At 38.3% G+C, this 15,709-nt stretch overlaps 1 protein-coding gene across 1 annotated transcript in view; it reads right to left on the bottom strand.

Annotated features, from left to right (window-relative positions):
• Window positions 1-15,709, bottom strand: part of SLC2A13 (solute carrier family 2 member 13) — a 148,685-nt gene that overhangs the window by 113,514 nt on the left and 19,462 nt on the right. The window contains 3 exon segments of the mRNA XM_050325107.1: window positions 2,991-3,199; window positions 9,212-9,266; window positions 9,269-9,370. Coding sequence (XP_050181064.1) covers window positions 2,991-3,199; window positions 9,212-9,266; window positions 9,269-9,370 — 366 coding nt within the window.

Below are 15,709 nucleotides of genomic sequence, written 5' to 3'. Positions count from 1 at the left end.
CTGTCTCGCTTTTGCACTACAGCCCCACCCTCTGGGAGGGCAATGACATTAGCAGATGATGCCGAGCTGGACTTGACCAAGATTTGACTTGGCTCACAATGTTACTGGAGAATGCAATGCCCTCCCCTTCGCTTCTCAAAATGCAAGGTTACAAAACCAAAAGTCACACTGTGAGTACAGAATAGAGCCCACAAAAGCAGTATCCATGACTGCCAGAAAAAACGTCATTTGCATAACTAGTCATGGGGAAAGTGTCTGTCAAAAAGACACATTATTTTCCTGATACCAACCTGAAAATGCTAAAAATACAAGCTGCTAAGCGGCACCAGCAGCGCTGATTTGACTGCATGTATTGGAAAGGATAAAGAAATGTGAATCATTCACTTAACAGGTATCCCATACCAGTACAAAAGACTTCTGAAGCAAAAGTTGGTTGCAGAAGGCCTTTTTGTTATTTTGAAGACAGAAGCTACTTGATGACCATGTGAAAAATGCAATAAATTTCTATGGATTTAGGACACACATTAAACACAAACTTTAAGGTAGTTTAAACAACGCAGATGAAGTTTCCCTTCGATTCATTCTTCCGTGACAGGAATAGTTGATGAAACAGTTAGAAAAGGCATTACAGTTTTTCAGTCTGGGACTGGAGAATATGTTACGGCCACGTTCTGTTACTCCCTTGCAGAAAAGGAATCAAACACAGGCTTAGTTTCACTTAGAAACTGATGCCCTAAGGAGCTGGCAAAGATGTTTGTGTATCAATCAGTGAAAAAGAACATCTGTTCTTTTCCAAGAAAGAAGAAGATAAGAAAGGAAAAGGCACTTTTACCTAAAAGTAAGTCAGATTATTTTCAATTTGCAAAGTCATCTCTCCTTGAATGTCACAAACACACTCTGTCAGTTTAGGGTCATTAAAGTTTTTTGTGAAACTGGAATGATGTTCGCAGTGTCTGACAGGAATTACTACATTCATTTGTCATTGCTATTAACTAGCGTTTTAAAAACATTGTCTGCCAAAAATAGGAGAATTGAATAAAAGAAAGTATTAGAGCAATACATATAAAAAATTCCAAACAAACAAAAAAACCCTGCAACTAAAATATCCATAGTAAAATGAAAAGCAAAGTCTTTGCAGAAGCACACATTTAAGTTGTGAATACCTGAAAACCTGGAAATGAAACCATGAACAGCAAGCTGCTTTTGCACTACATTTGCAAAATTCAATACTGAGGATCTGGACAGTTCCTCAAGACATGAAAGCAATTACAATTTAACACCACTCGTAAATACCACCTGTAAGTCACAGAAAGGTAACAAAAACAATGTATGTCTTGATGCTGACACAAAACATACCTCTTTATAACAAAGAAGAACTTGGGTTAAATGAGATGAAGTGCAATTATAATGAAGTTATAATCAAAACCAAGAGTGACCATAGCTATCTAAAGGCTGTCTGCTAAGCAATATAACCAACAAGACAGCATACACTTTTTCTGTAACCAAGCTTCCTCCTAGGAATGTGTTTGATTTAACCAAACTCCAGAAATAAAATAAGTTTTTGGGAGAGAGTGCAGGGGAAAACAAGAGACTTGCACATCCCAGAAAACAACCTCGTAATTAGTTGCCAGTCCAAGTTACAAATGTATAGAGGACTGATTTAATAACCAAGTCAGTCCTACCAGCAACACCACATTTAGTTCACAATTATAACAAAGCATCATGACGAAAGATTTAGAGAAAAAAGGTCATACCCTATAGCCCAGTGATGGAAAATAAGGGAACTGGGTGGGCCAAATGCCTGTTCCTTTTACTTCTACGAAGCACTAAAACACAGAACTGAACAGTCCAAGCCTTAATTAGGATGGAGAACCTTAGCACAGGACTCTTAAGCCCAAGCTATTCTATGAATATCCACTTTGTCATTTTTATCAAATTAGCTTCAGTGAACTTCATTTTCCACCCCTCAAAGAACTCAGGAGAAAAAAGTATCCAAAGCCTCAAAAACATAATGGGAGGGGAAAAATCCAGCCCTGTTTCACACTAGTAATGAAAATTTTGAAAATCCTTTCAATTATGTGTCAAATAATTTTTTGCAGACATGTAATTATTTATTACAAGGTTTAAACTCAATGAGGCAATGAGAATAGGTATTACAAGATGTTGAGTCTCAATGTACACAGATGCAAAGCAACTTTGATTTTTCTTTCCACCCTCTCTGAGAAGTTAGAGTATTTTCCTATCAATGATTAAGGAAGCAAGAATTAAGATGGTTTTACCTAAGAGCCTTACTTGAGATTCCCAACTTAACACTTTCAGCAGAAAGCAAAGAAAAAACACGTGGAGTACAGAAAGTCAATCAAATGGTAATCTTGTTTCATAAGTAAATAAAGTTTTGAGCAAATATGGTATAAGGATACAAAAGAATGAAAAAAAGGATTTGATTTAGATGCTGTTCTTTTGGCAGCAGATCAAAAGGACTTTCAAAAGTTGCCTTTACTGAAACAGAATCTCTGTATTACAGGCCTAGTTTTGTACATCTTTCAAAGGCTTCTTGACTAGAATACTGTTGGCTAGGAAGGGGCCTCTGGATAATTCAGGCATGTACAGTGCATTTTGACCTCCCTAGTGTCTGTTTGTCCTTTTCCACTGATGAAAGAAACCTAACTTTATTTATTTATTTTCACTCTTTGAGATGTGCATTCCTAAACTGAATTTTTTTTTGTATAATATCACATAAGTGTAGGTATTATAAACTTAGAATGCTGCACAACTTTACTTTTTCCTCACTTAAGAAATCAGAACCTAATTTAAAACTATAGGATCATAGAAATACCTATTCATTTTTGAAGCTACCGGTACATGGAATACTTAAACAGCAAAACAGACAAGAAAAAGCAAAATATCAAGTTCCCACAGGCTACAGCTTCAACATTTCTTCTGATTTTTATCTCCTTATTGATAGAGAAGTCAGCAAACACTCAGCATACCTGCTCCAACTTCTTTTTCTTCTTCTTCAATGTTGTTTTTGATACTGTCATACTCCTCATCGATGGCCTGGTTGCCACGCATTTGAGACAGAATTCTCCGTGCTCTCTGAGTCTGGCCTTTCTGAATGAGCCAGCGGGGACTTTCAGGCAGAAACAGGAATCCAAGGAACTGTATAACTGCTGGAACAGCCGACAGGCCCAGCATGTACCTGGAAATAAATAAGCAAATACATAAATGTCTATTATTTGCCTACAAAAACATGCTATAAGCAGCTACTAAAACTGCAGTTTACAGATCAAACCCTCCTCTCTTCATATTCTTCCTCACTGTAAGTTAAGGGGGCAAGAATCATATATTCTGCAAGTATTTTAGAAAATACAACCCTTTCTTTCATTTCCGGGAAATCTGATGGACATGTTGACTATTCTGCCACCACTGACCCTATGGTCACTAGTCCTGAGGACACTAAGTCAGACTAAATGAAAACCCTGAAATTTCACTAGTTTAGAAACTGATAAACCTTTCAGTGAACATAATCAACAGAAAGAGAAAGCAAATGCACAGAGAAAAAATGGGTATTGTTGATGTCAAAAACAAGACTGAAATCCAGCGAATTGTTTCACAGACATGTGCAAAAAACAAACCTCAAAACCAGACAAAAACCACAAATGCATAATATGGTCAGTAATACACGTGGTCATTTTATTTTTGAAAATTTCTGACTATAAGCGTAACACTGAAAAAAGACAATTTCACCAACAGAGCAATTTACACCAGATCTTCTAGAGTCTGCTTTTAAATCATCACTCAGATGCAATGTTAGGTTTTAAATCAAAGTTGTATTTTAGATGCCCAGGGGGTTACTATTTACAGCCTTAAGGCTAGTTCTCTACTCAACAAAGAATTTCCACTGGTTGCAGAGTTATACTTCGAAGGATAAGCACTGACACCTGTGACAACACCCAGGGACACCATTATTCAATCCTTTTAAAGTGAGATAAGAGTGTGAAAACAAGCATACCACCAATTTTCATGGGTGGTTCTGGTCTATACACTCCACGTTTTTATATTCCTTCAATAGAAGTCTACAAGATAACAAGAATTGTGAAAAGATAACAATTTTCTTTTCAGATAACAAGATAATAAGAATTGTGAAACAATGTATAATTTTGTTCTGCTTTTTAAATCTGACATTTTCCCATTTACACTTCACTGAGATTCTTTTCACTTACATTAAGGAATTTAAACAGAGCTGGTGTCACCTGTACATTCTTTCACATCTGTAGGTAGAACCATCAAAACACCTTGAGAAACCAGCCCCTCTGAATACTGAGATAGCCTGCACTCATAAACAGGTTCACACCTCGACATCAGTCAGGAGATTAAGGAGATTTGCTAATCTCTCCTCTAGCTCCTCTCTTCATACCCCAGGATACATGTTTGCACACAGGTGAATCAGCAGTCTCTCACCTGGATGTTTTTATAAAGTATGCTATGAAATGAGATTGCTGATAGAGTAAGAAAGAAAGCACAACCATTACTGAAAACCCTGTTTTGGGGCCACGAAGCAAATGTATTTGTCAAGTCCAAATGCATTTTGAGTGAAAATGGAAAAATACTTTCTTAGAGGCATTTGTGGGTTTACCAAAGAAAAATGTGGGCAGTACAACTGGCAGAAAATTGGAGAATGGTGAAAAGAACACCCAAAAGGCAATGCAAAGAGGATAGCCATCCCAGGATGATGTGCATGCCAGGTCAGTCTTCCCACCCCCAAGCTAAATCCTCAAGTCCTTCTTAAATCCAGCCAAAATTTCTGAAAGTCATATAAGCAAATCTTGCTCTAGAAAGAGCTCTGTAAGCAACTCTCTTTTTTTGTAACACTCTAAGAAGGGTACAGCTCATCATCAGTTAAAAAAAGCAAAGGATAAGGAAGAAAATAAATTAAAAACATAAAGCTTGTGGAAGGCTTATTAGTTGAGTAGTCTTCAGCCAACATATCTGTGTCACTAATTCACTAATTTTCTCATGCCTCATTCACTACTGTTCTCATTCATTAATGTCCTCATTTCTTTCTAAGCTCTTCTCTCTCCACAAACATTTTGGAAGCTGTATACAGAATTACCTGTACACATACACCACTGAAGCTCACCAAATTGTATATTCAATATCTTCATTGGAGTGGCATTTAGAAAGCCTTTTCTGTTTCAAATGAAGAGTAAAACAAACCCATAGAGATTAAGGACACCATTGCTGTATTCCGTCAAACTGGAAGCAAAAGTATGTTTTAATGCATCTACGTAAACAGAGTTAGTCCTTTAGACTCATATTACTCAATTTCTGCTCCTACAAAACTCTGATTCAGAGTCCCTTACATGCAGCAGAGCCTCTAGAAGTAAGCAGCTGGGTACCTGCAATCACCTTAGGAGGCAAAATCAATTGAGACTCCTGAAAGCTTGATCCAAGGCTGTTAAAGCTATCAGTTGGACTCTATTGGATTGTTTATCACAGGCAAGATAAAAAAGAAATGTACAGAAAGTGCTCCCCCACTAAAGTTAGTTTCCAATACACAAACTTCTGGTCAAAGTTGAGGAGAAGGAGCAGGCCAAAAGGAAAACATTGAGAGTGTACATCCATTGCAAGTTCAAGAGCTGAAGCAATTTACAGATCAAGCCATTTTGATATAACCAATTTAGAGTAAAAGCAGGCAATTTTAGACATTTCATGCAGTGAGCCAGCTTCCAGAAATCTAATATAGTTCTTTCCTATACAGAGTACAAGACTTTGCGTTCGAAGCCAGATGTCTAGCAGACCCAAAAAAATCCAGCATGAAATTTAATAAGTCTGCTGTAACATTTCTTCTTCTCTGACATACTGCTGCAATACTATTAAGATGGCATTAGCAGAGTTTATAAAGCAAATCTGACATAAGGGTCAGGTTAAATATTTGTTTTCTTTGGTTTATTTTTAATTTAATATCCAGCATTTCCAAGAACAAGAGCCAAGAAAAAGTAAAGCTCCTTATTGTTTTTCTGCAGCACTCCAATACTTAGCCATTCAGTCACAAAGAGATACAGTAATTGCTGTAATTTTTCTTCCTATATGTAATGACTCAGGAGGGAACATTTGTGAATTCTCTCCGTGAGTTTGCTGACCACTCTTTCCAGGTTACAGACCATTTGTACTCTTCCCTGACCAGCCTTAGCTTGCAATAAACTAGCTGAGGACAGACAAGTACACTGTCCCCAATAAACAGCTCCAGCCTTGCAGCTGAGAATACCGGGATACCTCAGCACTGAGGTGGTAGCCTATTTCTGCACAATGCATTGACAACAGTCAGACTTCATTCCATCCAGCAGAGCAGTACTTGGCACATACATAAAACACAGCATTACTACCTTAGTAAAAGTTATCCAGCACGTGCCAGCAGATGCAGAAACAATTGCTCCTCTCTACTCAGCACACGGTGCTGAGCCTGGAGAATGGGGACCACCAACATGAGAGAAAGCTACAAACCAGGAATAGCAATGGATCACCAAGATGGTTGTGTATCTGGAGAGTGTGACATAAAATAAGAGGCTGAGAGAACTGGGTGTGTGTTACCCAGAAAAGAGATGATCAAGTGGAGACCTAATTGCATGTTTCATAACTAAAAGGAAGCTCACACAGAAGGAGACACTTTCTCAAATGTACCCTGTAAAAGGACAAGAGTCAACAGTCACAAGTTGCAACATGGACAATTCAGATTGAAGATGAGGGAAAACAATTCTTCCCATTAAGAGTGACTGAGTACCTAAACAAGGTGTCTTGCAAAATGAAAATGACCATCACTGGAGATTTTCAATACTCAGCATCTCACACTGATCTGATTAAATACCCAAACTTCCACTCTTACTCAATCCACAGGTTCTAGGTTTAACTTTTAATTTTCTCAGTTCAGAGAGGTTAAAAGGCCTGAAGTATAGCAGATCAGGGTTTTTTAGTTCCAAACAGAAGAATAAGTTACACCAATGCAGAAGTTCTCAGAATAGTTGTGCAGCATTTCAGTTGGTGAGGGCCTCATTTCTATTTAAGGTATAATGGCATACAAAAACAGTGTTTTCCAAAAAGATAAAATCTGCATTTGACAATGATTATTACCTTCCACCCAGCTTCCATGTTAATTAAATACATTTACAAAGTAACATGGTAACTTCCTTGTGTCACTGCTTGATTTGGAAACATCTGACACGTTCTATATCAAAACAGTGGCTCTAGGACTGATCTTTTCCGAAGCAGCCTAGCACTCTGCTTCTGAGCTAGGGAATCTATCTCAGTTTACCTGAACAACTAAGCAAAAAACACAGTTCCAGTAAGACCAGTACTTGTCAGATATTTTGTTTGTTTGTATTTTTCCTTTCAATATGCTGAAACATACCGAAACACACAGATTAAAACCACATCCTCACCTCCCAAATGTCAGGGCACTAATGAGGAAAAAAACCAGACATATCCACAAAAGCTTCCTCCAGCTGAATCCCTGACCACTGAGGTAACCTGAACTCAAAAATCTGCCTGACCAGAAAGTACACAATGCCTCTAACAGTAACTGTGACTCAGAGCTTCATTTCTAAATAAATATCTTTGCTCTTCTGTTTCTCCCACCCAGCCACATGAACAGGGAGCCATTACATTAGCAAATTATTACGATTAAGTTTATTTAAAATAATAAAGCAACTACTACATAACTGGCATCAAGGATCAAATAATTCAGTTTGTATTTCACTTAGAAATGCATTACTGCATGCCAGTAACTTTTCTCAAAACTGAGTGTAATTCTTTAACTGCAAAAAGGGATTTGTAAGTCTATGAAACTAAGTTCTTCTTTCAGTGAAGGCTGTTTGTCAATTCTCCATAAGTGGACATACAGTCTGCCAGAGAATGCAGCTGCATTATAATGAAAAGGTCATCAAGAATTTCACGTAAAATGCAAAATGCTATTTTCATTTGAGCTATATAGTACCCAGAATGCACAAAGCAAAGCTAAAACCTAAAATTCAATTAGAATTAAACAAAATCGGCATGAAGTAATCTTTTTCTTAAGGTCAAAATGTGATACCTTTTTACAAACAATATAAAGGAAACAACCAAATGGACAAAAAGTAAAAATCTCAAACTTCTTGAACCTTCAGTCGCACACAAATTAATGCATAAATTCATTAAGAAAACATTAATTTTTTTGGTGTGTATTTATTTATACACTATGAAAACATCAGCTTCTAAGTTCTTCTATGTACCTGGTGCCAGTTGAATTGTTCCTAACTTAAACCTCAAACATCAGCACACCTAGAAGTCGCTATTCAGCTTCTTTTAGAGTCAGAAAAACATAAACATATTACGTTTCAAGTTTTTTGGGGATAGGGAGAGGATCCTTCAAACTACAATGTTCCAATAGTAAAATGATTCCAAGCTGTGGCAACAGAAATCTAAGGCCCTACAACAACAACATGTGTCCCTTTCCCAAGAGTGTTTCAGAAGAAAAGCACATATAATTAAGCATAAGTTTCCAAGAGTTGGAATGTATAGTACAAGTTATTCCTCCTACACATTTCTTTTAATTGTTTTACCCAAGTCAGCTCTGTAAGTGAAATACTGAGCCACAGAAATTTGTCATCTCTCTCAAATGACACATCACTACAAAGACAGTAGGTATAAGACTGCAGTCCGGAAACACTTAGAGATGTCTACACGAAGAACATACTACTCCATAAAGTAGAGTAAAAGAGATTCATATTATCCTATAACATAAACTTTTAACTATAAAGTTATGCTACAATATTCATTACTTCAATTCTGATTAGATTACTACTGCTCAGATTCAGAATATTTGAAATTCACCTCTATTTAGCACATACAGCATCATACTTACTGGAAATTTGCCCTTTGAATAATCAGCATGTAATTATTCTAAATGCAAAAGGCAAGCTACTTTCATAAACATCATGACAATCATTCAAAGATTTTGATGAATATTTATTGCTCTTCCACTTTAAAGTTTAGTAAAGTCATACGTAAATATTAAGCTTAAGTGAAAGCAGTATGGATCTATTTTGGCAAGAACCGATTATTGAAGTTCCATTCCAGTATACAGTTTGACCACTTTATATGTAAACAAGAATTATAATAACTGTCAACCAAATCAAGCCTATGCCAGTTTTGCTTTTAGCAAGGAAAACTCACAAACCTCCACCCATCCTTCGCGAGGTAGCTGAAGAGTCCATCGACGACACTTGCAAAAACTGCCCTCCGGTGATGAACAGAGTGTTAATGGTGACTAATCTGCCTCGTAAGTGCGGTGGAGCAACTTCTGCGATGTACACTGGCACAGTCATAGATGCTACACCTACAAGAATAAATTCAGTTATAGTTATGAAATCGAGAGAGACACTACATTGCTTTTTCATCATAAGATACCGTTTTGTGCTGGTTTTGGCCGAGGCAGTTAATTTTCTTCATAGTAGCTGGTAAAGGACTATGTTCTGGATTTGTGCTGGAAACTGTGTTGATAATTCAGGGATGTTTTCTTACTGAGCAGTGCTGCACAGAGTCAAAGTCTTTTCTGTCTCACACCCCAATTCTCCAGCAAGAAGGATGGGGATGCACAAGGAGTTGGGAGGGGACACAGCTATTTGTGCAAGAGACAGAAATGCCCATGAGGAACACACACAGGAGGACACACACACACAAACCGTAAAAACAGAGTTCAAGAGTAGAAAGAGCAGAGCCGGGTGCGGCACATGCTTTGGTGGTCCAAATCCACCAACAAAGTTGTGCTCTCATTTAAAGGCAAATTATATTTCTATTTCCATAAAAGAACCCTACAGTGACAACAAACAGCAATTTACTTTGCAGTTGAAACTTGAGGGGTCAACTAAAGGCATGCACATGACTCCTGAAGCGCAACTACGGTTCCTGGCTCACGTCACAGTAGAAGGGCTTCACCTTAGAATGGCAGAGGCTTTGGCCTGCGTCCCGCTGCCTGGTTGACTCACCAAACTAAGAGCACAAAATCATCTTTAGTAACAAAAAGTTAGCCTGACAGGACTGCTGGGAGCCTCCAAAAGCTCAAGCAAGGAATAAGGATTGTTTAATAATAAAATGGCATCAGAAGATCCTTTGTTGCGATAGGTAAACACTCACAGCAGCCTCTCAGCGTGATAACCCAGTTCCTGGCAGAGCCTCCCAGGACACGCCAATGATGCCTCCTCCTCCTAATGACTGAGCAACCCGCATGGAGTAGAAAATCCACATAAAAGTGTCAGAGAAAAAAAAGCATTAAAAATTTATTCAACCATTTTTCAAAGCCAACCAGAAGGCACCATGGAAAGAAGCATTCAAATAGTCCTTTGCGTGTTTGACAGAGAAGCAAATTTTCAAGCACAACTCACTACTAGGGATATTTCTCTCGCACCTTTCATGTCAGTATTTGAACTGATGATAATTAAAGTGACGGAGATAGCGCACATATAAGGGAAGAGCCTTTATGGGACAGCACAGGAGTGTGTCCATTTGCTGCAAAGAAAAGCCACTGAGGACCCATCCAAGGCAGTGGCTGCTGGGGGAGAGGGAAAGTGCCCTACGGTTGTGGCAGCCCTGGCCCAGGGAGACTGGGGCTTCCTGCTCCCCTGGCCACCCCACATGCCCATGCTCATTCCCCCACTGCAGTGTGGCAGTGTGGCCATCTTCCCATACATCTTAACATCCAGTCCCAAAAAGGATATCTTCAATGTGGCTAATCATGTAGTGAGGCTAATTTGAGAGGTAAAGATGGCAACATCTGTATGTGTTTTTCACTGGAAAGCAGGATGAAACCAAAACCAATATATGCTCTGTAAAAAAGCTACTTTTCCCCCTCATTCAGCTATTAATGAAGACTGATTTTACACAGAACCTGCAGAGAAATCTTGTTCAAAACAGGCCAGCCAAAAACGCTTCTCAGGCATCCAAAAAGCAGAGGCATCCTTGACCAGATCAACAGCTATCACGAATGCTCAGCACACACCATCAGCCCTGAGACACTGCTGGAACCACTGAAAGACCCAGCTAACACAACACTTGCTACATACAGATGAAACTAAAGCCTGTTGTATAACATAAGGGTAGTATGAAAGTTAACGTGTTGGTGAACAGGCTTGAACAAGAAGCACCATGACACCAGATTCACTGTTTCTGCTGTATTCTTTCCACACAGTTAATGGCTACAGGAATAAGCAGAGAAAGGGGAAGTTTGCACATCTCAAGCCAGTGATACCAGCTATCCAGCTGGCAATAATACATTAGTTGAAATTATTTATTATCAAACCTGCAATGAACAGAGCAATATTTCTTAGGGAATCCAAAGGAGTTCAGAGCATTAGTCCAAAATCACACAGAATTGTTTAGATTGACAGGGACACTGGGAGATCATCTAGTCCAACTGCTGTTCAAGCAGGGTCAGCTAGAGTAGGCTGTCCAGAACCATGCTCAGTTAGACCTTGACAATCTCTACATGTGGATCTCCAACCAAAATGAATCTATAATTCTGTGACTTCCACGCCAGCTTTCTCACCCTGAGACTTCTCACAATGTTGCTGTCAGAAACAGCCTTCCTGGATTTCTATTTAGACCTTACTTCCTCTACTGTGTGTCCTAAAACCTGTAGGTTCAAAATATCCAAGCAAAAGCCTCAATTTAGAAGACACATTTGTTACATATTTTCAGTTATCATTTCAATATCAAAACACATGCTTTTCTACTCTGAGTCCGAAACAGAGTGCAGCAGGGAGTTTCAGGAAACAGAAGGAGGTAATTAGGAAAGCCTCCTCAGTTTATCTGACTGCCATCTAGCAAGCACTCACACACAAAAGCAAAATTCTTTCTTAAAAAACCCAACATGAATTAAAATGGCTATTCTGAAACAGACCAAATTAAGGGGAAAATCCCATCACTTTAAGGAAATAATGCTTTTGATTCTATAATGATATTTAAATTTCTGATTTGCTTTTAGTTGCCTTAGAATGTGTCAATGTTCTCCAGACTTTCCTCCTCTAATTTCAATTTAAGACACACTGAGACCATAGGACAGGCACAGTCAGAAGCAAGGTATTAAATGTTAGCCAAGCATAAAAATCTCTAAAATACATAACCAGTATTTGTTATGTGATTATTTTAATAGCCAAATATTAAAGAAATTTGAAAACAAAGAGCAGCTTTCCTAGGAAAACAAGTATGCCTGCGATGGAATCTTTCCTTAATCTTTCATATGACAATGCTTTCATTTACACTTTCTAATATGCTCCCACTGTTAAACTGCTCACACCAAACAAAAGATTCTTGCTGCAGGCAAGTATATTACGACCTAACCAATGAAGCTGAGAAGTGACAAGACATGAGAAAGAAAATGAAAACAATTAACTGGAAATCTGTCAGAGAAGGTTGTGCACCACAACTATGAAATCTGAGATGAGAGCAGGCAAGTCCAGTGTCTCTCCACTTGAGTAACCAAGACATGAACATTTTGTCCTCATTAAGGTATATAGCTTAGAAAAAACATAACTGAAGATTCCTTAAATGTAGACCAGAAGATGCATCTAATTATTATATGGGAATCATTAAATCACACAATGGCTTGAAATCATCATATTAGATGTTTTTTCACTCCTAAAATTGCTTAGGAGACTAATTATTATGGCTCCTCCTCTGCAGACTTACCACTGGAAAGCAAAGACAAGACAGTACACAGCTCAATTTTAAGACAATCGATAGAATGCAGGTGTGGGAAGACATTTTAGAATCACATTACCATCCAGAAAGGTATTTCCAGTATGGACATGTAAGCATCATAAAAAATTCATTAAGAAGTTCAGGAATGAAGTCAGCAAACAACTGACAGGAGAGATAAAAAGGTCAATGAAGGAGAACTCCCATGACAATTAGAATTTAAAATATATTTTAAAAATGAGATTAAGGTAGCAAAACAAAAGGACTAACAAATGAATCCGAGTTCTTGTTTATAAAAAGCATTTGAGAATAAATGCCAGGGAGACAGAATAATTTTAAAGTGTTTTGGTTTTTTTCAAGATCATTGGATATAAATGTACCCCTGTCCAGATCAGGAATTCCACAGCAGCTCCAGTCATGTCTCTAGCAGATAGGAGGGAAGGTGAGTCATAAAAACAACAGATGAGCAAAAAAAGCTGGAGACAGAATATTGAATGAGATCCACTTTTACTCCTGGCATAATAAAAAAACACTAAGGCAGTAAGGATGTGTCAGTCATTTCCTTGGCGTCAGCCAATAACCATTGTCAGGAGCAGCAAAAACATAGGGAAGGATTCCTGACAAAATTTTTGTTGTTGCTGTTCAGATTACTACCCAGAAGGTTCATAAACACAAGAGATAGGTGACAAGAATTGGGTAGCTTTAAAAAAAACCTCACGTAACTCAATTAGCCTTTCATGTTTAGGAATAAAGAGGACTAATGGTTAACTAGAAGTGCTAAGAAAGCACATTGAGGAGCTGCTGTCTCTCTGCATGATGGTTCTGTCCCTCTTTCTTTTCAGCACGTGCTGGCCCTTTGCATTAACACCAGGTAAACCAGGGAATACAATCAGCTAAAAGGATATCCCCCTGCCTCTGGAGGGGTTTGTACCACTCAGCTCCCTTAAACAGTCCACAATGAGATCAAACGACTGTACTGGCCCATAGGCAGGACTAGGTATGACAATGGAGTGGCCTGAACTGCCAAAGGACTCAAGACTGTCCAGTTGGAAACTAAAATTAGGATGTGAAATAATCAGAATAATCAGGAAAAAAAAAAGTGAAGATATCTTTGTTCCTATTTCAGAGTAAAGCAACTCAGCCATTAATCTCTATTAACAACAAAGAACACACACAGCTCACTATAGAAATATACAGATAGGAGTTCCAAATGGAAAGACAGAAATAGAAGTTAAAAAATGTTTAGAATACTCATGGGAATGAGGCATCCTTTACTAACAAATAAAACTGTACTGAGTTTTACTGATATTTCACATATCTTAGAATGAATTTGTAGGAGCAAGTTTTCATCAAAATGTGAAACTTTAATGCTACCAACTTTAAAATTCATTTAATTAAGAAGCATCCCATAACGACTTGTTCTGCTTAGAATTTTAAGCAGCTTTAGCAAGCGATTCTACAACCAGAGGATTTGTGGAGGCAAGCTGATGAAGAAGCAAGTTTATGGCAAAGAGAATCAGGAATTAAATATTAGCAGTGGTTGCTATGCTACAACAAAGTTTGAATACAAAGTCAAGGTGAGTCTTTTGCAGGGGTGAGGGGGGAGAGTGCAATTAAATAGCAAATTCCAAAGGTGATGGGGAACACTTGCCAAGCCACAGCTGAACTCCAGGCTAATGTTTTCTTCCAGCAACTTTGCACGAAATCTAATAAACTTCTTTCACCTTGGACACTGGACATCCAATCTAAATTTAGTGCCTTGGAAACACAGTTGACCCCAGAAGTACAAAGAGACTTTCATCAAGTACTTTCTTGCAGTTGTGTTCCCACAAAATTATGCTCTAAAGTTTTTGCTTTACTCCGACAAAAACACCTCTCTTGCCAACAGATAATTTTAGAACATTGCTCACATCTGACTAGTTAGTAACACTCAGGAGGATAAGGGCAACACACTGGTTAACTTTCTGAAAAAACTGAAACAGTTCTACAGTAATTGTATAGTCTTTACCCTCAGCCTACAGAAGAATCAATTTAAGTAGTTTGTGGAGTAAAGAACATCCATCACTGAGAAAAGGGATACATTTTAACTGCAAAGGATACTTATTTTAAAAGACTGTCACAAAGACCCAGGAGCTGCCAACAATCAGCCATCTCTATTCTACAGACAGCTTCACAACATATTACAATTGTACTGCTCAACCTAAAGAGAAATTAAGCCTTTTCATAGTCTCAGAGTCCTCTTCTGCTGTTACAGTAAACACTTCAGCTTTCAGTAATGACAGTCAACCTAAGGGGATATTAGAGTGCCTTATGAATCATGTTAATAGGAAATACTTGAGAAAGCAGTGCATTTGAATGCTGTTCTAGTACACTAACAACTTCCCTGGCAGATAAAGCTAAAATCTTCATTGAACAGCTTGTATTTGAGTGCAAACATAAGGAAAGCTCAAGTCCTCTCTAATATCTAGGTTTCCCACCCATTGCACATATCTAATAAAGGCATTATCAGTACTTTATAACTGGTTATTTTAAGTTATTTCAAGGATGACTGGCAGCACACTTTCCCATTTAACCTCTCTCCCACATCAGATTAGTAGAAGTCCATTTCTTAGCAGTGGCACAACTGTACTTGGCTACAGCAGGGCCTGAAATGCACAAGGGCAGCGGGACCAACCACTGGCACTAAGACCACATTGCTTTGTGAGAACATAAATCACAGTGACGGATAGTTTTAGTGCATCCCTTCTAGAACAGGGGTCCAACATCAGCAGCCTTCATTTAAGGCTGGTATTTTATTTTAATGCTAATTCATTGAATCATAGAGAGCTGGTTCATTAAAGAACCTGTGCTGCTGAACATCTAATACACCAAGTAATCGCAGACCTTTATGTCCCTAACTAGCCACTAGCCCAAACCAGTGTGGCCAATGTTGTAATTGATGCCAAAAAACCTATGTTACTATGTGGCATCTGACTGTGAAGGA

Source organism: Myiozetetes cayanensis, unplaced genomic scaffold, assembly GCF_022539395.1.
Source record: "Myiozetetes cayanensis isolate MyiCay16 unplaced genomic scaffold, myiCay2020 scf3, whole genome shotgun sequence".
NCBI lineage: Eukaryota > Metazoa > Chordata > Aves > Passeriformes > Tyrannidae > Myiozetetes > Myiozetetes cayanensis.
This window is presented reverse-complemented; position numbering and strand designations above follow the sequence as displayed.